At 48.1% G+C, this 27,030-nt stretch overlaps 1 protein-coding gene across 1 annotated transcript; it reads left to right on the top strand.

Annotated features, from left to right (window-relative positions):
- The first annotated feature begins 4,396 nt into the window (after window positions 1-4,396).
- On the top strand, window positions 4,397-26,194 carry TGFBI (transforming growth factor beta induced). Its single transcript, XM_062638052.1, has 17 exons — window positions 4,397-4,619; window positions 9,002-9,100; window positions 15,466-15,530; window positions 16,389-16,546; window positions 17,342-17,506; window positions 17,998-18,144; window positions 18,797-18,938; window positions 19,518-19,730; window positions 19,876-20,013; window positions 20,246-20,391; window positions 20,561-20,697; window positions 21,138-21,268; window positions 23,132-23,256; window positions 24,170-24,272; window positions 24,457-24,536; window positions 24,928-24,952; window positions 25,122-26,194. Exons 1-17 carry the CDS (start codon window positions 4,504-4,506, stop codon window positions 25,175-25,177), a joined length of 2,046 nt encoding a protein of 681 aa, XP_062494036.1. The 5' UTR covers window positions 4,397-4,503; the 3' UTR covers window positions 25,178-26,194.
- The last annotated feature ends 836 nt before the right edge of the window (window positions 26,195-27,030 follow it).

The following is a 27,030-nucleotide window of genomic DNA, read 5'->3' as shown; positions in this document are numbered from 1 at the left end:
AAGGACAAGATGATGCGATGCCTTTAAATCTCATGAGCTGACTCAGGGCAGCTCCCCTCGATCACTGGAGGTCTAGTGTGAGATGCCCCTGCATTGGAACTGAATGATCTGAAGGTCCTTTCCAACCCAAACCATACTATGATTCCATAGGTGGGTTTGCCTTTTATGCTTAATCTCCACCATGTGTCACACCTCTCAATGGCCAGACAGGCTCTTCTGAGGTTTCAGAGACAGCTCATGCTGCCTGCCTCTGTTCCAGTTGCTGACCTAGAACTTACTGTGCATAATAATAACACTTCATGCATACGGAGGGACTTTGGACACAGTTTTGAGCAGAGCTGGAACATAAATCCCATGAATTTCCCGCTGCGTGCGGCGGAGGCAAGTGGGATTAGTTCTCTTCCTTTTTCAGCAGGCTCTGGACACATCAAATGGAGCTGTCTACAAAGGGAAATGACGAGGATTATGTGATCTTTATCGGGATCTTTTTACAAGGCTGATGTGTGAAAGCAAGAGTGTGGTGTGAAGGAGCATCTGCCACGTCGCTAGCACATAGGGCATGGAAAGAAGACCCAAAAGGCGAGTGTGGGAGCATTTGGGGTGAAGAAGTTGTTCAAAAATGACCTGAAAAGGCACAGAAGGGCAATCTTTTCCCTTGATATTAATACTGATAGTGAAAACAGGGAACAAAGTGAGAATGTGGAGTGAGTTGGGGTCTATTTCATACCAGCATATTGACAGGCTCATGGTTAAGGTCATTTCCCACCAGCTGACTCCTCCGCTGAATCCCAACCAGGCATGAACCCCTGTCTGTCAGTGCTGCTGCTGCCAGGGAAGGTTTTCCTGAGATATACTGATTCCATTTACCTGGATTATTTATTTGCTTCAGCCCCTTTTGTGCTGGAGCTGCTCAGGCTCCCATACGGGGCTGTGCCTCTTGGCACAGCATTGGTCTGTCTCATAAATGCCATGAGAGTAAAATGAAGAGCACAACAAAGATGCCCATGGCAGAGGGTCAGAACCAGATGATCTTTACTGTCCCTTCCAACCCAACCCATTCTATGTTTCTATGCTACGAGCTGTTTTCAGGGCTTTTGCTCAGTCTGTCAAAATGAGAATAGAGGCTGGTGTGGGGAAAAAATCCAACCTGAAACCACCGTTAACCACAGCTGGAAATGAAATGGAGATTCAGCCTGTTGCAGGGATGTGGGTTTTACCAAACATCACTATATCTGTTTACAATGGGAATTATTGCTTATGCTATTAGGCACCGGAATGGGTTGCCCAAGGACGTTGTGAATGCTCCATCCCTGGCAGTGTTCAAGGCCAGGTTGGAGGAAGCCTTGGGTGCCATGGTTTAGTGTGAGGTGTCCCTGCCCATGGCAGGGGGGTTGGAACTGGATGATCTTAAGGTCCTTTCCAACCCTAACTATTCTATGATTCTATGATTAGTGATTCAGTAATATCAGCCTTCACATTTGTTCATAGAGGAAAAGCTTTTTACATAATAGAAGTTTATTATTGCTGAAGATGTCTTTGTTTGGCTTAGGGCACATCTTGCGATCCCTGCCTTTCGGTGGAGCAGCTGTTATTTCTGCTTCTTGCTCACTCTGAAACGTGTCTATTTGTGTAAGTGCTATTTTCTATGTGACTGATTCCCGACTATCTGTATGAGTGTGCAGAGAGTCCATTGCAAACTAAACACTGGTCTGAAAGCAGAGGGTAAAACAAGCGCAAAGCAAAGCAGTGGTCATTCACAAACAGGTTTGTCACAGCCTCATAGCCTGCTGTATTTGAATGTCTCTTTGCAGCAGCTGAACCGCTCTTAAGCAGATCCACAGAAGCTAATTGAAGGCTGGGTCAGTACAGAGAGTCCTGCCGGAGGGGATTAATGAATAAGGATGCACTGGAGAAGAACGAGGGGGCAGCAGGAGTGGGAGGGAGGGATGGGGAGGAAGGAAACCAGCATGGTAGGTAAAAACAGTGAATTTGCCCATGGGGTTTGCTGGAGATGATGTTCCATGGGAGATGATATTCCATGGGAGATGATGTTCCATGGGAGATGATGTTCCATGGGAGATGATGTTCCATGGGAGATGATGTTCCATGGGAGATGATATTCCATGGGAGATGATGTTCCATGGGAGATGATGTTCCATGGGAGATGATGCTCTTCCTGAGCTCTCAGCTGCCCTCATGGCAAATGCACCAGCTCTGCCCACCTGCCATGCACTGCGGGTTTTCCCATCCTGCCTTTGCCTTGCTCTGTGTATCTCAGCACAACGGCTCCATGCTTTTCGGGGCAGGAAAAGCAGCGTGTCCCCGTTTTCAGCCCCAAGCCCCCGCAGCAGCTCGTCCCTCCTCACCCGCTGTTTGCCTTTGGAAGTCTCCAGGAAAGCACATCACTTGGAAAAACAAAGATTCATTTCCAACGTCTTGGGTTCAACAAACTTCTGCTGACTGCAGCGCGGGGTTTGGTGTCTGGAGGATGTGAACCCTGGCTTTGGAAGGTCAGAACGGGAACATGGTGATCCCAGGGAGCTCACCCCAGGACAGGCAGCCCTGTACTGCTGGGAGGAGGATCTGGGGTTCCTGCTCCTTGGGGGTGAAGCTTACAGGTCTATAAATCAGTTGTGCGAATGGCACCATGCGGGACCTTTGCTGCTCTTCTTTGCAGAGAGATTACAACCAGCTATTGATTTTGGAGGACCTGGCAGTTGGCAATGGCTTTGCTGTGATCTCCCTCCTCTTTTTGATTCACTTTTTAGGAGCTTTAAGCTTTTTCCTGGCCAAAAAATAATTAGTGGCTGGTAGAGGAGGAGGGAATTTTAAGGCTCATTCCCTTCTGGGGTAAAGGGGTCTAACTGTGGCCTGGAAAAATGCACATCCATCAGATGAGGCTTCACAGCTCTAAATCTTCATCCAGAGCCAGGGAACCAAGTCACTGTGTTCTGGGGAGAGCACAGATCACTCCTCCCTTCTGTTTAAATGGAGCACTGGAGGCACTCCTAAAATACCTCTGTTTTACAGGGGTGCAGGTGGGAAAGGCTTGGGTTAGGCAATACCCAAGAGGGTTCTAAACTCTGCCTTTTCCTTGCTAAGACCTAAAACCTCTATTTCTTGTCTTTTAGGCTGGAGCCATGAGCGAGCCTGTGCAGGTAAGGACTTCATGATTCACCTACTTAGACGGAGGCAGCAATGAGGCACTCCTAGGGAAGGGAAACCCAACTGAGCAATGGGTTTGTGTACTCTACCCGAGAAGCACTGACGCTGTTTACAATAATCAGATTTATTTACTGTGGGGGGAATAAAATCTTTGTAAATCCAAAGTGTTTATTCTTGCTTAAGACTTCTCCTGTTTGGCTCAGTGGCTGCTCACTGGATGTGTTTTAATTCCCATCCCTTGCAGAGCAGCTGCCCTTTCTGGCCACTGCCCAGCCTGCGAAGCCACATGAGGTTTGTGCAGGAGGCTGTCCCAAGGGTAAGTGGCCACAAAGGACCCCTTCTGCTTCCCAGGAGGATTTAGGGAGGAAGGAGCCCTTCAGCTTTGGTGTCAGTCTGGTCAGAGCAAATCCATTGCAAACAGTGGGATGTGGCGGTGAGTCAAGTTAGACAGACTGGGGACTGGGTGACTGGAATCTCCCCTGCCCCTTTGTGCGTGGCATTGCATGAGGAACCTCAGTTCGCTGTGCTTCACCCACAGTTTGACCCCTTCAGGACTTGTGCAAGGGCTCTCTCCTCTAAGCCCGTGGTGATGAGCACAGTGGGAGCCCCAAGTGAGGGTCTAACTTCTCCGCTACCATCACCTTTACAAGCACTACCGCCACTCTCTGCCCTTGGCTGGAAATGAGGTTTCCATGTGAGCTCTTAGGATGGCTGCAGGGCCAGGGCTGGCCCTTGGTGCCTGTCCCATCAGCCACAAGCACCTTTGTGACCTTTCAGAGCAGTGGGGTTGCTTGTGCCAAAACTCCCTCTTAGGCTTCACCCCAGAGCCGTTAACAACAGCACCCTGGCCACGAGGACACGCCGATGGCACCCTTACAGCTCTTGCTTGGTTTAAAAGCAACCAGCAACCTCTCACCACGTGTGATCCCTGCCAGCACTGGAAGATGCTGGGAGTGAGGTGCGATCCCAGCGCGCACTAAGCGGGTCCCGCCATGGGGTCGCATCCAAACCAGTGGTGGGGCACGGCCGGGTGGCAGCCCAGAAGCCCACCCTGGGGCTGAGATCCAGGGGACCCCGGAGCGTGTCAGCGCAACCGCCCCATCCTGAGCCCCGAATGGGGGGACCGGATGGATGGACGGACGGACGGGCGCCATCCCGGGGGGCGGCCCCCTCTCCTCTCCCTTCCCCTCCCCTCCCGCCGGGCCGGGCGGTGGCTCCGCTCCCCCCCTCGCCGCCGCTCCCCGCCCCCGGCCGCCGCCGCATTTAACGGGGTGAGCGGCCGCCGCCGGCCCGTCCCGTCCCATCCCGTTCCCGTTCCCGTCCCGCCGCCTCCCGGCCATGGCGCGCCCGCCCCTGCCGCTGCTGCTGGCGCTGGCCCTGGGTCTCGCCGCCGCCGCCAAGTCCCCGTACCAGCAGGTCCTGCAGCACAGCCGGCTCCGCGGCCGGCAGCACGGGTAAGCGCATCCCCGAGGGGGGAAAGGAGGGGACAGTGAGGGGGAATTGTTTCTCCCCACGTTTGCACGGATCCCGCTGCCGCCGTCGGCTCTTTGCGCGGCTGCGGAGGAGCCGCGGAGCCCGGGGCCGGAGCGGGACAGCGGCAGGTCGGCCCGGTCCCCGGGGAGGCAGCCACGGTGCTTTCGGCCCCGAGAACGGCTTTTTCTTCCCTTATCTCTCGGATCATTGCTTCTATCGCCCTCGAGTGACTTCTTTCTTCTACGGACAACTTTCCTCTCTTCTCTCGGGATGCTTAACGTTGCATCGAGCCGCCAGTGATTCCTTATCAGCATATCCCTGCTAAGGGAAAAGGGAAAAAAAAAATCCCCAGATTTTGAAGGGTCAAACGTTTTGTGGAAGGGATTCAGGAATTCTCATTTTCATGAATTTATAGCAAGGGAATTGGTTCAATGGCAGGGGAGTGTCTCTGTGGAGTTAAGCAGCAACTTCCTCTTTGAGGGGAACCCCCACTCAAAGTCTGGAAAGTTTTATGGATGTCTTGAAAAGTCTTGGAAGTTTTCTGGATGAAAGTGATCACTTATTCACTCATAAAGCTTCCAAGGTAAGGGGTATCCAGAAATGCGTGTAGACCTCTCGTGCTAGATGGACAGTGTCTTATGGACTGAGTAGCTTGAGTCTTCATGGACAGGCAGAAAACTAACCCAATGTTAACAGTTCTTCTCACTGTGTTTAAAATGTACTGGGAATTAGGGAGGTGAAGGGATGACAGACTTTTCAGCTGGCTTCCGTCGTGCAGGAGGGTGACATTGATTGAACTGCAGCTTCCATTTAAATGGTTTGCTGAAGGCAGGGTCATAAAATGCTTTTAAAAAGCCCCCCAAGACTTAACTATTGCAGTTTGACACGTTCTCTGGCAGGGATCCAGCTCAGTGGTTGTGAACAGGGGTGTGCTGTTTGCGTGTCTGATGAGGTGCATTAAGTGCTGAGCTGATGCCTGTTTGTAAGATCTCGGTAATGAAGGGATGACGGTGCCTTACACACAAATGCTGTGAGTCTTCATCTCTGTGTGATCTTAAACTCACTAAATACCCAATTCTGCTGATAGCCCCGAGGCAGAAGTTTGCTCAGACTCAGAAAGTTAGTCCTGATGTAAATCAGTGCACTCATCTCTGCAGAGAAGCCTGTTAATCCCTGTACAATCAATAGTCACAGGGTAAGAGGTGAGTGCTGGTGCCTGAGGTATTTGGAATACACAAGGAATTAGTATTCCAGAGTTTCCAGACGAAGTGAAGTTACGCTGAGATAAACCCAGTGTAGCTGACCGCAGCACTGTGCTCACTGGTCCCTTTGATGGAGAGAGCAATTTAGACCAAGCTGAATGTTAAACAGTGATTAATGATGTGCCAAAGAGATACAGCAACACAAAACCAGCCAAGAAGGCCTGGGATGTGAGGCATGTTGTTTTGCTTACAGGAGGGAACTTAGGAGGGATGTGCCACCCTTTCTGCTGCGAGCATCCCCCCCCACCATCAATGCCCCTATTGAGCTGAGAGCGAGTTGGGTGGCTCTGCAGCAAAACTTGTACATCTTAATGAACCTTTAAAGTGAATCAGCTCAAGTCCAGTGGAGGAGCTGAGAAGTGTATCAGGAGCATTAACTTTTGAAAATGAAAACCTAGGAGCACCCACCTGGCTTTGTGGGTACTGTGTGATGCTGGGGAGCTTCATGGGCATGCATAGCCATGGCAGGTAGCTTGGCCCATACGGTAAATCCTGCCCTTCTCTGCCACTTCCAAAGGGCAGCCGCGGCTCCAGCAGCTCCCAGCTGCTCCTGCCAAGTGGAAGGCTTCAGCTGAAAGGGAACAATAGGCAGTTTTATCCTCGAGTCAGCGCGGCTGGCTGGGAACGGCATGGCAGAGGTGATGAACTCCAACGAGGAGAGGGGAGAGTGTTGACAAATTCATTTTAAGCCCGACTGGGCAAAAGACCAGAACACGCACCGCAGGGAGCCGCTACTACAGCCTGCCTGCGGGAATCATTGATAACACGGCCCTGGAGGGGGATTTTCCATGCTGGTGGGAAGAAGTTTCCCCCCATAAGTCATGGAGAGAGCAGCAGCCCCACAGAGCTGCAGTCCCAGGCAGGGAGGAGGGAGCAGGGCAGCGCTGGGTTTGATGCTGTCCTGAAGACACAAGGGTTTTCTTGGCAGGCTGCTGCCAGGGATGCAGGGGAAGTGATCAAACAAGTCCTTCAGTAGCCAGGCTTGTCAAGATGAATATTAGATGGATTGTCCACTGCCGTCAGCCAGACGCTGAAATCAAGGCAAGGCTTGGAATTTGGATATAATTGGAACCATATTGCGGCACGGCGGGGCTGGGCAGCCGAGGTGGGCTGAGTCAGGGAGCACAGACAGCTCTAAGAGATGATTTGGTGTGGAACTTACTGAGCCCAGGCCCGTCTGACCAGCTGAAAGTTTGGCTTTGTGATTTCTAACTTGTAACTTTGTGATTTCTATCTTCAGTACTGTCTTTCTCCTAGTCCCTTGCCTTATATATAGAAAGGGAACTAAACCACCATTAACTGGATATGGCAGTAACCAGGGGAGTGGTGAACCCAATTCCTCCAGGTCCCACAGACCTCCCCTTTCCCCTCGGGGCAGGACGGAGGTGCCAGGGCTTTGCAGGGTTGGATCCTGCCTCTGAGGGCCCTGTGGCAGCCACGTCAACAAAGGCTCATTGAAGGCAAGCCAAGCTCCTGCTGAGACTGGCGCTGGACTTAGCCAACATATAGGAGACCCTCACATTAATTCATGCTAATGATGGGCAGGCTGGCCTGCTTTGGAGAGAGCTGAATTTGGGACGCTGGTGAAAAGCAAGCTGGTCGCAGGAAGACTTGGTGGTCAGGCTGCAAGCTCTGCTCTTGTTAACTCTGGTAGGCAGGCGGGCAGCATCCCAGTCAAAGTCAGTGTGAAACAGGAGGCTGCTGCGCTAAACAGATCAACAAGACTTTTACTCCAGGCCCATCCAGAGTTTCATTTGTGCACACGAAAACTCTGCCTTGAAGTTGTTGAGCACTTCTGATGGGCCGAAGTGGTGATTTATGGATTTTGCTTAATTGCTTGTTTTCCCTCTATCTGCCTTGGCAGCCAACACTGTGCATACTTTTGGAGACACTGCCTCAACTGGGGCATTGTGTTGGTGTTAGGAATCCAGCCTCAGTTGGGCTGAGCATCCTCAGCTTGCTTGGATGTTTGCTACATCTCTGGCTCAAGCACAGAGGCAGGCAGTGGCCTCACAACCCAGATCCAGAAATCATATCTCATGCACTGATTGTGCATTGCCTGCATCCATGGCCAGGGCTGCTGGCCATAAACCACAAAGCCAGGCTGAGCAGGGAAATGCTGTGCTGGCCAAACCAGCAGCAAGAAAACTCCCAACTCCTGTTTGACCACATCTTTGCTCGCAGTGATATCACTTCTTAGAAAGCCGAAAGGCTGAGTTAGCTCCCAGTGGGGTCAGTTACACACATAACGCCAACCGTCTGCTCTTCTGGTAGAGAAGGAGCTCTCAGTCCTTTATGGGCTGGTAGAGTCACTCTCAATCTGTGCTGTCATACCTGGTGTCTTGAAACAGGAGTGGGCAGTGCCACTGCTCATTTTCCTATCAGCAGCTCAGCATCTGTGGCCAGAATTGGCTGAGTCTATCCTAGAGCAAAAGCACCTGTTCTGGTTTTGGTGCAAGTTGGTCCCTAGGCTGATAAATGTCTATTTTCACATCCTAAGCGATAAAATAATAAGGGGGTTTGGAAAGATTTGAATTATTTCATAACTTTTTATTATGAGGGTGCTGAGGCGCTGGCACAGGGTGCCCAGAGAAGCTGTGGCTGCCCCATCCCTGGCAGTGTTCAAGGCCAGGCTGGACACAGGGTCTTGGAGCAAGCTGCTCTAGTGGAAGGGGTCCCTGCCTGTGGCAGGGATTGGAGCTGAAGGAGCTTTAAGGTCCCTTCCAACACAAACCAGGCTGGGATTCTAAGATCCCAAACTGTGAGTGCTGTTCACCATGTGAATACTAATCAAAGTGTTATTTTTGACTTAATTTCTTTATATTTTGGTGAGAGGTGGAACATGGGAAAAACTTGGGATTCAGTGAAGATAAAGATGCCCTGGCAGAGCGAAGATCTCCTTCCCTGCTTCCTCCATCCACCTCATGATAGTCATTATACACTCAAACTGAGCAAGTCATCTTGCAGCTCTCAGTTTCCTCCCTTGTAGCCCCAGCAGGGCTTGTTGTGCACTGTCAAATGGGGTCTGGCTCCGTGCTGGGGGTCAGCACTGGAAGGAGGGAGGCTTACAGGACCCTCTTCTGCTTTGTCTTTACCTTTAGCCCCAACGTGTGTGCGGTGCAGAAGCTGATCGGCACGAACAGGAAATACTTCACCAACTGCAAGCAGTGGTACCAGAGGAAGATCTGCGGGAAGTCAACGTAAGTACACGAGTGGTGGCCAGGGCCTCCCACACGAGCCCGTTGTGGAGGTGGGTGCTGGGTGGGAGAAGCAGATGGTGTGACAGACATGGGATGCCACAGCCCACGGCGTGGGTTTAGTGTGCATATGTCGTAGGAACCGGTTTAGCCTTTTACTCCCTAAGCAATCTTAGTGTTTTCCTCAAATGGCAACCATCATCCTAAAGCACTTAGATGTTAAGAATGGGAAGTACCATGTAAATATAAACCCTGATGGTTTATTCTGCTTTTCTATATATATTGATAATTGCCCTCTGTGCTGTAATGAAGTGTGTGCCAGATGTTTTCTAGTATTTAGCTCTGTCTCCATACTCAATGCTGCCTAGATTTAAAACCAAAAAAAAAGAGGGGGAGGAAAGGCAACCCAGAGCTGATGGATATTGGAGAGAACATAAAATTCATCTATGTGTGTTTGCTTTGGAAGGGAATACAGAAATAAGGGGAAAGAGGTGTCACTTTTAGCCAGCACACTCTGATGATTCCACCAGGAAAATGGATTAGACTCGCAGGCCAATTCCACGTCTGAAATGGCAAACAATAATATTCAAGTAGCTGCTGCATCAAGTATCTGTGTAAGCAGCCTCGGGACATTCGTTTGAAAGATGTAGTCAGCAGATAATTAAGGCTGTGCATGCCTGACTCTGTGCCAGGCTGTATAGGTCAGGAGCACAGAATCTTTCCCCTCAGTGGAGGCCAAGCTGGGCTTTCAGACACGTTTGCTGTCCTGTACTTCAGCACCACCGCATCGCCCAGTGTCAGTGCAGAGATGCTCTGAACAGTGCTGGATGTGGGCGTCAGAGCTGGGGGGCTGGTTGGTCCTGGACCTGCAGGGTCAAGAACAAAGAGCATAAAATCATCTCATGTGTTTCCAATGTGGTCCAATGTAAATTGTAGATAGATCTATAGAAATACACAGTTCTTTATGTAGATTGCATAAACTCTGTTTCTGTAGTCAGCAGCAGACCTTGTGATTTGAACTGTGGTGAGATATATTGCTTTTCTTTTGGTTGCCTTCATTGGTTTAGTTGTGATGTCTGGCCATTGGGATTCATTCTGTGGGTCTGGCGTTGGTAAAGAGAGGAGGAAGGCAAAACAGCAGTCAACATTGTGCACAGCTTTCAGCCTTCCATCGTGCTACCCATGAATTCATCTAAAAGAGGACAGATCTATACTTCAGAAGGATGCATTGCAGGGTGACCATATAGTGGGCATGTGTAGTGGTTTCCCTTATGTCCAATAGTCTACCAAAGAAAGATAAAAGGAGAGAGAATATTGTAAAAAAAAAAAGGCCAACTCCCTTCCCTTAATTCTTCAAACCCACTAAATCTTGGAAGACCTTATTTATGGGATTAGAGTTCAAGTTCTCATCTTGGCTGAATAGTGGCTTTTTTGACGTAAAATGGGCAAGATTATGGCCTGGCAATATGGTATCATCATTGCCTCTTCTGATAACAGAGTAGCTTAGAAGGTCTCCAAAGAAAACATGACTCAGCTGTGGATGTGGGATAGCTTTGCTGTTGTAGTCCCTGCAAGGCAAAGCGATCGAGCCATGGATTTCTTCAGCTCCAAAGCATATGAAAACCTAACCTCGCATAACCCAAGTGTGCAGCTGAATTTGGCAGAGACAAACTCATCTGCTTATCTCCAGGAAGAGGTGGAACAAGTGGCATCTGGCATTATGTCATGATTTCATTTGGGGAGATGAGGTGATCTCTTCTAACCTCATTTACTCTGCTTTTACCCGAGTGTCCAATGCAGTGATGCATCGCTGAGAGAAAAGTGCACAGAGCATTAACCTGCCTGTTAACCTATGAGATAATGTTCCCATTATACATGGAATTTGCTCACTCTTCTTTGCTTTGCATCATCTCCACAATGGGTGTTATTGTCTTCTTCTTTCTTCCTAGTCAGTTTTGAGCCTGGCCCTACTTTGCCCTTTAGCAGTGCTTGTGCAGAACAAAAGGCACGTGCCTTGACTCAGATTTTCCAGAGGACCCCGGGACAGCTCTGATTACAAACCTTTGCTGGTGATGGCTCCCACTGGACCTGGGGTTCCTGGCATATGGAAGCAATCAGGAGTCATTTGGGCCATAAAGGACACGATGCGTCACGCTACGGCAGTCAGATTCTTAAACCAGCGTAAGGGGTCTGATGCTGCTCTGTGCTCAGTGCTATGTGGACACAGTTAATGGTGCTCAGCAGAAACCCTTGGAGCTGGCCTATTGTGTGGGACTGAGCTGGTCTGGGAGAGGTTTTGGGAATACCAGATGCCTTTAAATCCCAGAGAGAGTCAGGATTTGGCATGTTCCTCTGCATAACTGGGTGGATCCAGAGTATGCTTGGGATCTATAGACAGAAGTCCTCTCCTGTGTGCTTGGTCCTCCCATTGGCAGGGGGATCCACTCCATCAGCCCAGGGAAAATGGTGGAGCTGGATAAGCACGGTCATTTCTCTCCTCCTCATGGATAAACCTAAAAGAGGTTTATCCCACCTGTGAGAAGAGCAGTCCTGGGATAGGAGACACTTGACCCATCTCCCCTACTTCACATTTGACCTGGCTATAATCCTCCTTATTTGCTTAAAGGGTCAATGGCTCCCTAGGTTGGACGTGTGGTGCAGGTGCAGATGCACGGCTCTAGGAAGACAGTTTTGACTGCTTTGATTCCTTTTCCTCCTCTGAGCACTGTTTCAAACAGGTTGTGTGGGAGGAGGTCAGTGGGAGATGAGGTACGGCAGGGAAGCAAAGCTGAGCTCCTGCAGCATCTTCAGGTCCTCAAGGGTGGAGCGCTCGGCAGGGGCTGGATGTGCACGATGGAAATTCCCACTCATGCCTCAGAAGAGGGCTCTTACCTCTTTATCTGCCCCATTTTAATTTGTTTTTCTTCTCTTTGCTGGAGTGTTGGCTCACATGGGCGAGGGAGAAATTAGATAAGAGGGGTTCTGTACATCTTTTATCATTGCTGATGAAGTGAGATAAGACAGTTGGCAAGAAGTCTGACACTGCTTTGATTTTAATGAGCACTGAAACAAGATTGTTTGGGTAATTAGGTAATTTTCCACTCTTGGTTATTTCAAAGCCAAAGAAATAGTTTATTTAGAGTATATCCTCATCGTTGTGCCTGTGCTTTCCATACTCCCTTATGCACCGGGCTCATTCTTCCAGGGTTGGGGTTGCAATTGAGCATGTCCCCACACACTTTTTCATCTTGGGAATGAAAAGGCAGCTTGCATACATCTCAGGTTTGATTATTTTTTGAGGAATAACTGGTGGCAGTCAGTTACCCTTAATACATTTCTTCTTTAACTTTTAATTTAACTTCCCTTTTCTTGTCTGATGCACTTTCCTGCCGGAGAAAAAATGACTCTCTGGCACTTACTTTGCAAACACAAAACATATGGATTTTATTACAGGAAATGATTACAAATGGATCTTTATTCACTAATAGATGCCTAAGCTTATTTTTATTGCCTTGAAAAATGTACTTAAGATTTCATTTCAGATCCTAAGAATGCAACAGCAGTGACACAAAGACCAATAAAGCCAGGGAGCTTGCTTCTGCACCCAGACCCTGATAGACATTTAGCAAATAGAATGTTTCAAACCCAGAAGCTGAAAAACTATAGATTTGACTCGAAATTACTCAATGGGGAGGCCAGGAAACTGTGGTCAGAGGCGTTGCAGAGGGGATGACAAATGCTCTTTGTGTGAGGCAATTGCTTGTTTAACTTACATCAGTGGCATTTGCCATGTCCCAGTGTAGTGCTCTGCAGTGCTGACACCAGAAACAGGGATGGACCTGGCACTCCAAAGGCTTCCATGCAGAACCCGTGGTGAGGTGCAGGGGAGGTGTTCAGTGTTTTCTCCCATGGGCTGTTTGTCCCTGGCCATGTAAGAGAACTACTCCTCCTGGGCAGCAGACTGGAGGAGAACATGTCAAAGGAGCAGCCTTCCTCCCATGTGGATGTATAGGGTCCAGTAGCATCAAGATGCAGAGTCCACCATGGCTGTGCTGCTGCTCTCCAGGGCTGGAGGGGCTGCAGAGTCATCTGTGAGGGTGCCCTGTGCCCAGCCCCAAGCTGCCCCTTGAATGGTGCCCACGTGCCTTTGAGTGGCCTTGTGCTTCCATCAAAGCCACCAGCCATGGAACAGCAAACGGCTGAAGCTGAAGCTGTTTTGCAATCCCCATCTCTGGCTCCTTGTAGGTGCAGACACCCGGCTGAGCACCTCTGTGTTCACCCAGCCCCTTGCAGAAGCTTTCTGGTACGCAGCTCAAAATGCTGGCATGCAAAATGCACACCAGGTGATGCTGGTAGGCCACCTTCAGTGGGTGAAGGGGACTGGGGGCTTGAGGGAACCCCTGCATGCATGGAGCTGGCCCCATGCCCAGCCTCAGTGCTTCTTGCCATTAGCTTCCCTTGTGGGGTGGTGCTGGAGATGCCCATGAACCCGCTGAGTTCTTCCCTGTGAGGGTGCTGAGGCACTGGCACAGGGTGCCCAGAGAAGCTGTGGCTGCCCCATCCCTGGCAGTGTTCAAGGCCAGGTTGGACACAGGGGCTTGGAGCAAGCTGCTCTAGTGGAAGGGGTCCCTGCCTGTGGCAGGGGTTGGAACTGGAGGAGCTTTAAGGTCCCTTCAACCCAAACCTGGCTGGGGTTCTATGAACACCTGGTCCTTCCATCCCTCCCTGGCAGGAGCCTGGCTGCTGGGGCAGCCCTGAGCCAGTGAGCCCCACGCTGTGTGCATCAGCATCCTGCCCCTTCCTCACAGCTCATTAATCTCTGATCGATCTATAAATAAGCCTTTTAAAGCCTACGTCAGCACTCCGGAATTATTTATGCTGAACTTTGGAATGATTTCTCTTTAATCAGCTCTTCGGCTTTGATTACAGCTCTGAACCAAGGGAACTGTCTAGACTGGAGTTAGTTTCCAGGGAGAAAAAGTGGAGGTAGGGGAGGGAAGTGGTGGGGGGAGAAAGTGTGTGCTTCTAATGAACACGAGACAGGGGGGCTGGGGAGAGCAAAGCAGCAGGGTGTTAAGATCTCCAGTAGTCAAAGGAAGGGATTGCTTTAGGCAAACTCTTTCCCACATGGAATATATAATGTCTAGACAATCAGTCTGGGTTTGCTTTGTAATTCTCTTAGGAAACCATGACACGGAATTTATTTGCTTCTGTCACAGAAAAGCAGGTATTTGTTTCACTTACTGGCTCTTAATTACCCTGAAGAATTCCCTCTTAAGCCCCAGGCATTTCCAGTGTTTGTTAACAGTGTTAAAATGATGACAAATATCTGGAGCTTGAGGATTTTCCTTTCTCTGTGAGTGAGTGTGCCGAGGCTCGGCAATGCAGCATCCTCCTTGTCTCGAATCCAACCGGGAGCACAGAGGAAACACTTGTCTTTGGGAGGAGCACCTATTCCCTCGCAGGCTTAGCCCATCAATCAGATGGCCTTGCTCCTTTCACACCAAGCGTAAGAGCAAGAGGAGAAAGAATCCCCTGTGGAAAATAAATGGACAACTTCTGGATTTATTTCTTTCCTTGCTGGTTTTTTATTCCCCTGTTAATATCATAGAATCACAGAAGGGTTTGGGTTGGAAGGGACCATAAAGACCATCCAGTTCCAGCCAACCTGGCCTTGAACACTGCCAGGGATGGGGCAGCCACAGCTTCTCTGGGCACCCTGTGCCAGCGCCTCAGCACCCTCACAGGGAAGAGCTTCTGCCTAAGAGCTCATCTCAGTCTCCCCTCTGGCAGGTTAAAGCCATTCCCCTTGGCCTGTCCCTACATCCCTTGTCCCAAGCCCCTCTCCAGCTTTCCTGCAGCCCCTTTAGGCACTGGAGCTGCTCTCAGGTCTCCCCTTCAGGAGCCTTCTCTTCTCCAGGCTGCCCCAGCCCAGCTCTCTCAGCCTGGCTCCAGAGCAGAGCTGCTCCAGCCCTCGCAGCAGCTCCAGGGCCCTTTTCGGGATCTATCAGCCAGGGAAATCCCTGAATCCCATGGGAAATGTGCCCAAATGAACCAGCACTTGCAGTGCCTTGCATACGTTATCTGTTGGAACCACGGCATCGGTTTCCATCCGCTGTTTGTATGAATTCTCCTGGAAAGTGTGGTATTGAAAAGAAATTGCCCCTGCTTTTTTCTGTGGTGAAACTGGCAACACACAGCCCTGAAGGAGATAAAAATCATGGTTTGCTGTTCTTCCAAGTCTGTATTTCTAATGAAGAGTTTGCTTAGAAACATCTCCAAATATGGATGGATGCAGAACTATAGCAAATAGAGAAACAGCAGTGAGATGCCATCCATTAATCTGCTGTATCCATCTCTTATTCCAGAGTAATCAGTTACGAGTGCTGTCCTGGATATGAAAAAGTTCCTGGAGAAAAAGGCTGCCCAGCTGGTAAGAGCATGTTTGATGCTTTTTAGACTCCTAAAGCTGATACAGCTGCCTGGTAAGGGGAAATGTTAGGAAATTGCTCAAGTGGGTTTGATCTTTGCCATTTGCGCACAATATTGCCATGGACAAGTCAGAAATGGACTGGGCAGCGCACCAGCCGAGGGCCAGATCAGCTCCATAGCATGCAAAATGTTCCAGACAACTTCAAACCTTGGCTGTAATTAAGCTTAATCAAGCATGGGAGGGCCGTAGGGAACTGCTTATTCCAAGTTATATAGCTGTATTGGAACTGCAGTCCTAAGGAATGATGGAGTAGCCAGTACCTCTGCCAATCTCTGTTCATTGTTATTTTGGCAAGCATGAGGTTAGCAAAATTGCCTTTAGGAGGAAACACAGTTCAACCGCTGGTGAATTCACTGGGTTTATTGAAGAAAGACACATTCTGCCTTTGCTTTCTGAACACTTCCTTGACGCTGCCCATTTAACCACGTGGGCTGGTGTGGATGGGCCAGTGGAGACCGAGACCGGCAGCGAGCTGCCAGCTCCGAGCATCAAAAGCCGGTGTACAAACAAGGATTAGGTGAAAGCAGTGAAAGTCATTGCTTGCCTCAATTCACATCCCTATAAACCCAGACTAACTCCATTTAAACCTGCAGAGATGTAGTAGGTCCTGGATTACTCTGCTGTAATTGAGGCTGGAGCTGTCAGTCTATGATTATTTATTATCTCATTAATGAAGAGATACAAGTTCCCTGACGTGCTTCATTTCCCCAGGTGTTCTCACCAGCAGCTCTCCTTTAGCTCAGCACAGAGCAGGAGGGATGGATGATGTGTTGGGAATATAACCTTCTCTTCTTTCAGCGCTGCCCCTTTCCAACATCTATGAAACCCTGGGAGTTGTTGGGTCAGCCACCACGCAGCTCTACTCCGACCGCTCCAACCTAAGGCCAGAGATCGAAGGACCTGGAAGCTTTACGATTTTTGCCCCAAGTAATGAGGCCTGGGCATCCTTGCCTGCTGTAAGATACAATTCCTCTTCTTCCTCCTCTCCCTCTGGCTTTCTCTAGTGAAGATCCAGCTTTGCAGGGCCCTGCATCCAGCCCCTGCATCTGGCAGAACAGACGCAGTCCTGATACAGGAAGGACTATGATTTTCCAAGATGGGAATCACTGATGGGTCCATCAGCTCCAGAGCTTTGTTTCTGAAAGAGCCCAGCACTAGAGATGTGGATGCTCTCCAGCAGGTGGATGTAGAAATCACCTCATTTAGCTTTCCCTGCCTCTTACCATTAGAGATGGTGTTAAGAGACTTTCCATCCCTTTTATGTTTTTCTTGTTGACCCTTACTTTACCCCTCTGGTTGTTCTTAATAATTTATACAAGATGTGTAAGAACAGCTATTGGGACAGGGAGGGGGCATCTTTTTGGCTACCCCCTCCAACAAGCCTCTACCCAAACTTGCACCAGTGGAGCTCCTCGTAGGGATGCTGCTGCTGGGAAAGTCTTCTGGTGTATTTGTCCTTGGCCCTGAGTGATGCCTTTTGTCGCCTCACTGCTCATTTCAATGCAGTAGTCCCGCACTGGAGCTTGCTGCCATCATCCCTTTTTCTGCCAAAGAGGAGGGTGCCAGGGCTGCTGTTGTAAGGCAAAAGATCTGCAAAATTTGGAGCTCTTAATGTGCACAGATGGTGAATGAATCACTCAATACACACACACCTTGGGAGCACCCTGGATGCAGCCAGAGAGCTTCTGGCTCTCTCTAACAGCTGCCTTAATTCCACCCAGCACGAAAACCCGAATTCTTCTCATTTTCAGGAAACTCTGGATTCCTTAGTGAGTAACGTTAACATTGAGCTGCTCAACGCCCTGCGCTACCACATGGTGAACAAACGAGTCCTCACGGATGATCTGAAACACGGGACAACGCTTAACTCGATGTACCAGGACCTGCCTATCCAGATTCACCACTATCCCAATGGGGTAAGACGTGCATTAAACCTACCCACAGCAGGCTTGGGTTTCTGCTGCTTTGTACCTCCTATGCTGTCCTTGGGCCTCCAGGACTCTGTAATGCTCAGGTTGGCAGCTCTTAATTTAGGATCCGTCTTTAGAAGGAGCTTGAAAAGTTTATATATATATATATATATATATAGTCAATAGTTGCATCAGTGCTATTGCAGGGAAGTTGCCCACGTTACCTAAGTGTTGGTTCTTGCATATTTTCTTAGTCTTGATGACTCAGTGGAGACAAAACCACTGATTATTTTCAAAGCTCTTTAACAATCAAATGTTCCAAACATCCTTAATAGTGCATTCTCATTCTTTGTGTGTATTTTGGGGGGACACCACATTTGTGCTCCTGCTGATTCAGTATTAAGGCACTCGCTGTGTTTGAAATAGAAAACCAGCAGTGCTTGCTTCACCTTCTTGTTTCAATGCACATAACACCCCGTGGCTCTTTCCCTCTGCAGATTGTGACTGTGAACTGTGCCAGGCTGTTGAAAGCTGACCACCATGCCACCAATGGAGTGGTCCATGTCATCGACAAAGTCATTGCTACCACTACAAACAGCATTCAGCACATCATTGAGACCGAGGAAAGCCTGGAAACTCTTCGGGTGAGTCCATCCTACACGTGCTCCAGGCTCCTTAAAGATGTTCAGTCATCCCACCCGGTGAATTGTCACAAAGAGCTTGCCAGTGTCTTATGAATAAGCTGCTGATGAAATCCTTGTGCCAATATACCTTATTTTGCTTTAGGAAGTGTTTGATATCAGCACAAGTAGGGTTTTATGGCAGTAATTGTCATCCTGCGATTGCTGTCAGTAAAGTGACATAGGCTGAGTCTATCTCCTCACTCTTCTATGGGAATATTAACTGCTCGGATTTGATGCGTGCTGATTTATGTGCCTTGGTATTCTCCAAGTTAGGGATAACTTAAAAGCACAGGGGGTTTGCGGTTAGCCAGCTGTGGGTTCTGACCTGAATTATTCACTGGAATTTATTGTGACCCTTTCCAGGCCTATCAGGGTATTTGAATTAGCTCTCAGTCTTGCCAAAATAGGGCTCTTGTACTCAAATTTCTGGAACACAAGAGAACCATGGGCCAGGTCAAATTTATAAAGGGACCGAAGTGCTGAAAGAAGCTATTCAGGTTTTTTTATAAGTGTTCTGAAATGATGAAAGCCTTAATAAATCTGGCCCTGGACAAAGTTGCTGACCTTTGTGTTCTGGCTGAGTGTGTTTTACCCTCTCCTCATTCCTCTGCAGGCTGCTGTGGCTGCTTCTGACCTCAACAGCTTGCTGGAAAGCAAAGGCCAGTACACGCTCCTGGCTCCAACCAACGAAGCCTTTGAGAAGATCCCACGAGAAACACTGAACAGGATCCTGGGGGACCCAGAAGCCCTGAGGGGTAAGTGCTTGTCACTGAGCCCAGGGAGAGACTGACGAGTGGGGTTAGGTTCTGCATTCCCTCTCAGGAACATTTGAGTGGCTCCTTGATGCATTCTGACAACAACTGCAGTAAACTGGTTCAATAGGCTCCAGCTTTTTAAACTGGACAGCCCAGACTGCTTTGGATGTAGATATGGTAGATGGGTAGATGTGACAGCAAGAGTGGTATCCAGATATGGAGGAGGGGGCTGAAGCAGTCCCTTTTCCAAGTTTTCCTTTAGCACTCCTATATGTGATGGTCATTTCTATCAACCCAGCAAGATGCAAGAATACTGGTATCTAACTGGAATCTAATCTGGCAAATGGCCACATGAATAACCACAGGAAACCTTTTGAAGCTGGCAAAGATGTATGAAAATTACTCTTTTTAGGCACTTCATTTCACAGGCTGCCCAACTAAAATCAGCACAGTCTAAAATGATTGTGCATCTCTTGGAGTGGAGCCCCATACAGTACAGTACAGAACAGGATCCCTAAAAGGTGCCATTATTTCACAGCTGATTTCTGCAGCTCACTGAGACACTTGCCTCTCTTATAGACCTGCTGAACCATCACATCCTGAAGTCAGCCATGTGTGCTGAGGCTATCATTGCTGGCCTGACAATGGAGACTCTGGAAGGAACCACCTTGGACGTGGGCTGCAGTGGGGAAGAGCTGACCCTCAACGGGAAGCCCATCATTGCCAACAAGGATATCCTGGCAACCAACGGCGTTGTACATTTTGTTAATGAGCTGCTGATCCCAGACTCAGGTACTGGTGCCTCTCTGCATCTCTCTGTTGCCTTTCTCTCATCTATTTTGCCAAGGAAATACTGGACCTGGAGGATGTAGATAATTCGCAGTGATGTGTGGGTTGTCTTTGACACAAGCTTACGATGGTCTCCTTTTCTTTGCAGCTAAGACTCTGTTTGAGTTGGCACAAGAATCTGAAGTTTCCAAGTCCATGGACTTCTTCAGACAAGCTGGTCTCAGTTCTCATCTAACTGGCAGCGAGCGAGTGACCCTCCTTGCCCCAGTGAATGAGGTGTTCAAAGGTAAACTGCGGGGAGTAAATCCCTTTCTTCCATCAGTTTGGGCCACAAATCTCAGTCTTCAGCCAAGTTTCGGTGCACAAGTATGCAAATCCTCCTGTGAATGCCTCAGCTATAGGCAGTGGCATCTCACTTTACAATTAAAAACTGTGGGTAATACTCTGTATTGAACACTTGAGTGTCTCAATGGTCATTTTAAGTGAATCACTGGCTCTTCCCATGCTTTTTTCGGCAGATGGACTCCCCGTTGTCGACAGCAACATGAAAAACCTGCTCCTGAACCACATTGTTAAAGACCAGCTCTCCTCTAAATATCTTTACCACGGACAGAAGCTGCAGACTCTGGGTGACAAGGAACTGAGAGTTTTTGTGTACCGCAATGTGAGTTCTTGCATTTTGCAGTGCTCTGAATGACGGCTGCATGATGCTCGATGGCTGTAATGTTATGGCCAGCATGTCAAAAGTGTAACTGAGCACTGTGGAAAGCATAAAGATCTCCCTTTTGAAGCATATGCTAATAAAGTCTTTTTATCTGCAATTTGTTTCGCAGAACCTTTGCATTGAAAATGCCTGTATTGCTGCCCATGACAAGCGAGGAAGGTTTGGGACCCTCTTTAGCGTGGATAAAATGCTGACTCCACCATCTGGCTCAGTGATGGATGTTCTCAAGGCAGATCATCGCTTCAGGTGACCTTTCTGCTCTTCCTAAATGCTAGTTAGGAGCAGAAGAACTGCCAAAGCCGTTCCTATTTATTATGGGTTGTAGTCATGACTATATGTATTTTGTTTAACATAGAAAGAGCATCCAAAACCATGGTCTCATCCCTAAATTACAGGGAGTGAGACTTCAAATAACCCTTCAATGAGTTGTGAGCCAAGAATGTGTGGTCCCCCTTAATACAGTAAGAAGCTGGCTCCGAAGCCTCTGCCCATCCAAGCCACTGTGGCCAGACCTCTCTGTCCCCTCATTGCCATTTGTTCCGCAAGGCATCAGCATTCCCAGGTTGTCTTTGCCATTTCTCAGACGTTCTGGCTGGACCTCACAGGCTCATTTCCTGCTTAATCAACTTTCAAAGTCCAACAAAAGTAGTTTATAGCAAAGCATTTCGTGTATGTTTGTTTTGCAGCACGTTGGTGGCTGCCATCCAGTCTGCAGGTCTAACGGAGAACCTGAACAGGCCAGGTACCTTCACCGTGTTTGCTCCAACAAACGAAGCTTTCCGAGCCATGCCCCAAGGGGAACTGAACAAACTCATGGGTGAGTGTTTTTAGAGCATTTCGGTCAGGAGCTGCTGTGTGTTATTGTCATGATATGGGGAGGAATGCCTAAGTTTCTCTGCCATATCTCATTCTCTAACCCTGTCTGTTGGAAGCATGGGCTTCCTACACAAGTGGTTTGGGTAAGCCATATCCAGCAGAAAGGTGAGGATGTGCAGGAGAGCACACAAAGTGCTGACACAGGTTTATACTTTCCCTGTGCTTGGGAGACATGTTTGTAGAGTGTGCTACAAACTTATTATGACTTTAATTTGGCTGTGCTGGCTGGTGTAAGCTGTTTCTAGGGGAACTGATGAGGTCCCTGCCTCTCTCAGGGATAAAAGAGGTGACAATGAGGCTGTCAGGGATCATCAGGGTGTCAAAAGTGAGTTTGCAAATAGGAAACATGGTAACATGGTCCACGTTCAGCCTCCGGTTACACTGATTGAAATTTAAGCAGGAAAAGGATGGAGCTGTTGCTCCGTCCATATGGCCAAAGCAGGAAGTCCAGTCTGAACCTGAGAAGACAACAAATATCCCAGTCTAGAACAGGCGAAGACCAATATCCTGAAAAGCACAGGTGTGCAGGCTGGGTGTGGAAAAAGCATGGGAATGTTTAGGAATGCTCTTCTGGATAAGCAGTATGACCTTTTATTTTGCTCATGTTGAAAGCCAGCTGTGGTTGGAAACAATGTGAGGTATGTGAGTGTAATGTCTTCTTGTCATCAGAGCCCAACCAAACATTGACATCATAATTTGGGAAGCATCTGCCCGTGGTAGCTGGTTATCCTTTTAAGTGCAGGGATGAGGAACTGGTGATTCCACCCTGCACATCCAGTCTAGTGCTTAATACATAAATACTTCACAACTAGTGTAAATGGCTGCAGGACTGAGGTATCCCAGATGCAGACACTTCAGATGTGCTGCTTTTTCACCCAAATCTTTAGCTTACGTTTCTGATGAAGAAGTGAATCATGCTGGTGAGGAGGTGCAGTGTGCACTGAGGCCACCCCAGAGAAACTAATGGAGAAAAAAACTCAGAGTGTGTTCAGGTATGAGCATTGAAAGAAAGCATCCCCTTTGCTGAAGGAGCTGCTCTGGTTTTGTAGTTGGAGGCTATCTTTTTGCACTAGATGTTCCCCATCACCGATATATGGGGTTTGTCACTGATGCTGCATCCACTAAAGGAGAAGATGGAGGAGAGCTGCCCTGGGCTGTGCACATCATTGTCTCATGGAAAATGGATAGTGAAGGGGAAGCATCTTATCCTCCTAAAATCTGTTTCAAAGCATGGCCAGATGAGTAAAGACTCAGTGGGCTGGGGATCAGGCCAGCAATCTGTGAGCCACTGGTGACATTTCTCCTGCACTTTTCCACTTCCTACCCAGGAATCCTGCAGTTTCAGCCATGGAGATTATTGCCAAGTGACGCTGGTGCTGGCGAAAGCATCGACATTTCCAAATACCAGAGTGCTCTATCTGCTTCCTTATTTCACATGGGTCTTTTCCCCTCCGCAGACTTATTTGGGAAGTGAAAGCAGCAACAGAAGCAGGTTCATGCTGTGCACAGTGAGAGAATGAGGGACTGAAAAACCAAGAGATAGGGATTTCGTGTGTGAGGCTCGGTATGAACCAAGGTTGGACACGGGATTCACTGGGATCCTAACCTGCCCAAGGCAGGAATGGCCTCAATGTTCTACCCAGCTCTAATCAAGGTCCTTCTTCCTGCTCTTTTCAATTTCATATTGTTTCCTTGCACTTTTCAGGAAATTAAGATATTTTCCATGAAATCTCCTTCCAGCACGCGGAATATGGGAACCCAGCCCTGATGCTGTTTTGCAAATGTAAATGTTTTCTCCCTGCAGGTAATGCCAAGGAGCTCGCCAACATCCTCAGGTTCCATGTGGCTGATGAGATCCTGGTGAGCGGCGCAGTCAGTGCCCTTGTGAGGCTCAAATCCATGCAGGGAGATAAATTAGAAGTCAGCATGGTGAGTCACCTTGGATGGGGTTTTGTGGTCAGCAGGGCTGTGGTCTGTCCATGGCAGGGACCAAAGTCTGTCTATGCTCATTTGGATGGTGTGGGAACCTCTTCTAGTGCATGCAGAGCCACCAAACAGTGTTTTCTGGGCTGCAGCTCAGGGCCCATTGCCATGTGTTCAATTCAGCGAGCTGGCAGTCTTGAAATGTGGTTTGCTTCAGCTTTCTCCCCAGAAGACCAACTGTGAATGATTTCCAGGAGCTGTTATAAATTGAACCCTGAGTCATGGGGGAAAAAGCATAAATAAATTAAACAAATAGCTTGTTCAGCTCGCACGTCCTTTTTTAGCGTAACAAAAATGATCTCTGCATGGGCTCCCTTAGCGCGGCAGGGTTTATTTAGATATGTAATTTCATTTCACTAACTCTGCACTGCGTTAAGAAAATGTGGGGTCCTCAACTGAGCTGAAAAATGTGCTTCAGAAAATAAATAACCATGCCCCATGCTGTGCATAAGGAAGAAAACGCAGGATGAAATGGAAAGGGCAGTGCTGCCACGCGCATTGAGTTGGCCAACTTGCGTGCTAGACCTGTTCTATGTCCAGTCCTATTCTGCCCTCTCCTGATGCCATCTCCACAGCCGTCCCTCTTAGTGCGGCAAGGGAGCTGGTGGATGTGCTCTGCTGCCATGGGACAGCATCCCCAGCCAGTACATGGAGAAAGTCCATGCTCCAAAGCCTGCCAGCACCTCCAGGACAAACTGCTCAGGCTATAATTTGGTTTTATATTCTTCTTGATTGGAAGAGGAAAACGCCTGCAGCCACCCAGTAAATGAATGGATAGAAAGAGGGGGCTTTCTTAGTAAAACTGATGGCAAATGTTCCTTATTTTCTACTTTTTAAATGTTTTTCTTTTCCTGACCAGAAAAACAACGTCATACACATCAACAGGGAGCCCGTTGCTGAAAGTGATATCATGGCCACGAATGGTGTGATTTATGCCGTGAACTCTGTCTTGCAGCCACAGGGTAGGTCCACGGGTAGAAGTATCTAGAGCCACATCACTGCAGCAGAGCTGCTTTGGGAGGGCGGTGATTGCTTCAGTATAGTGAGTATATTAGTCTGTTATGAGATTTTCAATACAAAATGATGGAAGGAAGCAGCCTATGTGCTTTGAAGAGTACTTCAATGCTATCTATGTTCCACCCTTAGCTTCCAGGCCGCAAGAAAGAGGTGATGAGCCTGCAGATCCCGCACTAGAAATCTTCAAACAAGCATCTGCATTATCCAAGGTAAAAGGCAAATAAATCTTTCATTGTAGAACTACTGAAATCAAATTTTGGTGATAATGATTGGAAGATATTGGCACATTCAGACTTTGGCTGAGAGTGAACGTATGCATGGAATGCACGGAATTCCACATTCGTGGAATGACCAATCCTCTCTTCTTGCCTGATTTAATTATATAAAAGATAATATATTTTGCAATAGGAAGCCTACAGTTTGCAGTGCGCTCTGAATGTAGCCTTGGCATTGTACTATCTATGTCAGCTTCCAGTAACAGAGAGTCATCCATCCATAGTTTTCGGAAACTAGGGATAAATGTATTAACATGCAAACTGTTCTTATACCTATCAGAGATTAGTTGTGGTAATGCAAACCTTATGTTTTCTTCCTATGCAGGTTTCTCAGAGGAATCCTCGACTAGGTAAAACAACTTCCCTAGCTTGTTCCCAATTTCCACCTTATGTCCCTGTCCCTTAAAGAGAGGTTTATCCCTTTGTCTTGCTCCAAGCAAGATGCAGCATCACAGGGAAGGGCAGGAACTGGGAGATGCTGTGTGTATATCCCACCTAACTCAGTCTTCTCCTTGGCAGCACCCGTTTACTCCCGGTTACTAGCGAGGATGAAGGAGAACTCAGGTCGATTCTGAGCTGTGTCGTGAGCAACCACAGTCAGCACCTCCATCCCATCCGCTCCGGCTGAAGAGAAGGACAGAATCGTTCTTAAAAACCAAATATCACCCTTTGTGTTTCTGATGAAATGGATAGGGAAAATGAAAAGCCATATATATATGTATATATTTTAAGACCATTTTTATTTGGGGTTTGACCTAAAAAGTTCCCAGACTGAGGATAGGTTTTGCCTGGTTTTGTTTTATAAGGTAGTCACTAATTTGCAGTTTTTAACTTTGCAGTTTGGGGCTTGGTACATTCATGCAATGCAGGTGCTTCATTCTGCCCTGGTTCAGGAGCTCACATTGATGCTCAGAGCTCACCTTGGTGCTGTCTCACTGGGGGAGACTGAAAGGGGCTGAATTAAAGCCCCTTTTCCAGGCTCCCAGTGGTACCTACTGCCACTGCAGACTCCAGGCTTCTGGAGTGGGAAGCCAGGGATAATCTCACTGAAAACCCCCTCCAAACCAATGCCAGAATTGGGCCATTTGGGCCAGGATGACTTGGCAGGAATTGGTGTATGTTCAAATACATCACCCAGGGCCAACTCCATGGCTGGGCAACCAGCGATTGCTCTGGAGGAAGTAAATTTGCTGAATGAATTAACCATTCCCCAAGCAATTTCTTTTTCCTGTTTTGGGAGTTTATTTTGTGGGTTGTTTCATTTTAATTTAATTATTTTTAAACGAGCATGTTTCCTTCTTCCCTTGTGCTTTAAAAGTCTCCCCTGGAATTCTGACTTAAAGGCTTTTAACAAAAGCCCCTCTATTGACATTGAGGAAACTGCATAACTATAAGCTATAGTTTGAACCTTTCTCTTTATTTTCGCTGTTTAACTGGGTTCTGTTTATGCCTATGGGTTTAAACCGTGCTGCCTTTTGTTCACAAGGTTGAAATGAGAGTTCTCCCTGGCTGAGTAAATGATCCATTGTTAATAATGGTGGGGGTTTTTTTAATAAAAAATAAAAATAAAATCAAAAATATAAATATGAAAAGTGATGATAATGGTCGTTTGGGGCTTTGTTTGGCTTGAATTGCCTGGTGGCACTGGGAAGGAGGCGAGTCAGATCCGGCTGTATTAACAGGTCTAATAGTTACTAGAGTGGAATGGCAAAGCATTTCTCCTCACTGATCCTGGCCTGCTATCATCATTTTGGTGGTACTTTCAGGAGCAGCCACTACCACACACTTCAAGGAGCACAGGGCAGTGTGCGCATCCCTCCCATTGGATGTGCACATCCCCAACAGCTGCAGCTCAGTGCCTCATGCCATGATGCTGACAGCACTTACTCACCCCATGAGGACTTTATATTCATTCCCTGGCCAGTTATTACCTTGGTGAAACCAAGGATTATGAGGAAAAGAAAAGAAATAGGGTATCTATCAAGCGCAGAATACAAAACCCCAGATTGTTTTGGTCGCTCTGGCTGAGCAACACACTGACAGTTTTTCTTGTATTACAAACCCCAGTTGGAATCCCATATGCTGTGAAATCCCATCTGCATAACTCAAATGTGTGGAAAATAACGAAGCTCTTCTTTCATTTCCCTTCCCCAACTTTCCATCTCATCTTTTCATTTTCCTGGCATGGTGCAGAGCTGTTCTTTAAGGCTGGAATGGTGATGGAGAACCCTCTGAGCCATCTATTCCCAGCAGCCCAAGGAAGAAGTCGTATCAGGGGACTGGCTGCTGGGGGAGGTTCAGCTTTTTGTAATTAGAGTAATTAATTACTAGCTCCTACAAAAGCCTGAGAGGGAAGCCCACTTTGCATCTTCCTTAGTAGCAGTTCAGACAGTTGTAAGGGCATAGTCCTGCTTCTCTGTTTTGCTTT

This window comes from Pezoporus occidentalis, unplaced genomic scaffold, assembly GCF_034315485.1.
Source record: "Pezoporus occidentalis ecotype Australia unplaced genomic scaffold, CSIRO_AGI_Poc_V1 ctg55, whole genome shotgun sequence".
NCBI classification, from domain to species: domain Eukaryota; kingdom Metazoa; phylum Chordata; class Aves; order Psittaciformes; family Psittacidae; genus Pezoporus; species Pezoporus occidentalis.
The sequence above is the reverse complement of the archived record's forward strand: the minus strand, read 5'-3'. Positions and strand labels throughout refer to the sequence as shown.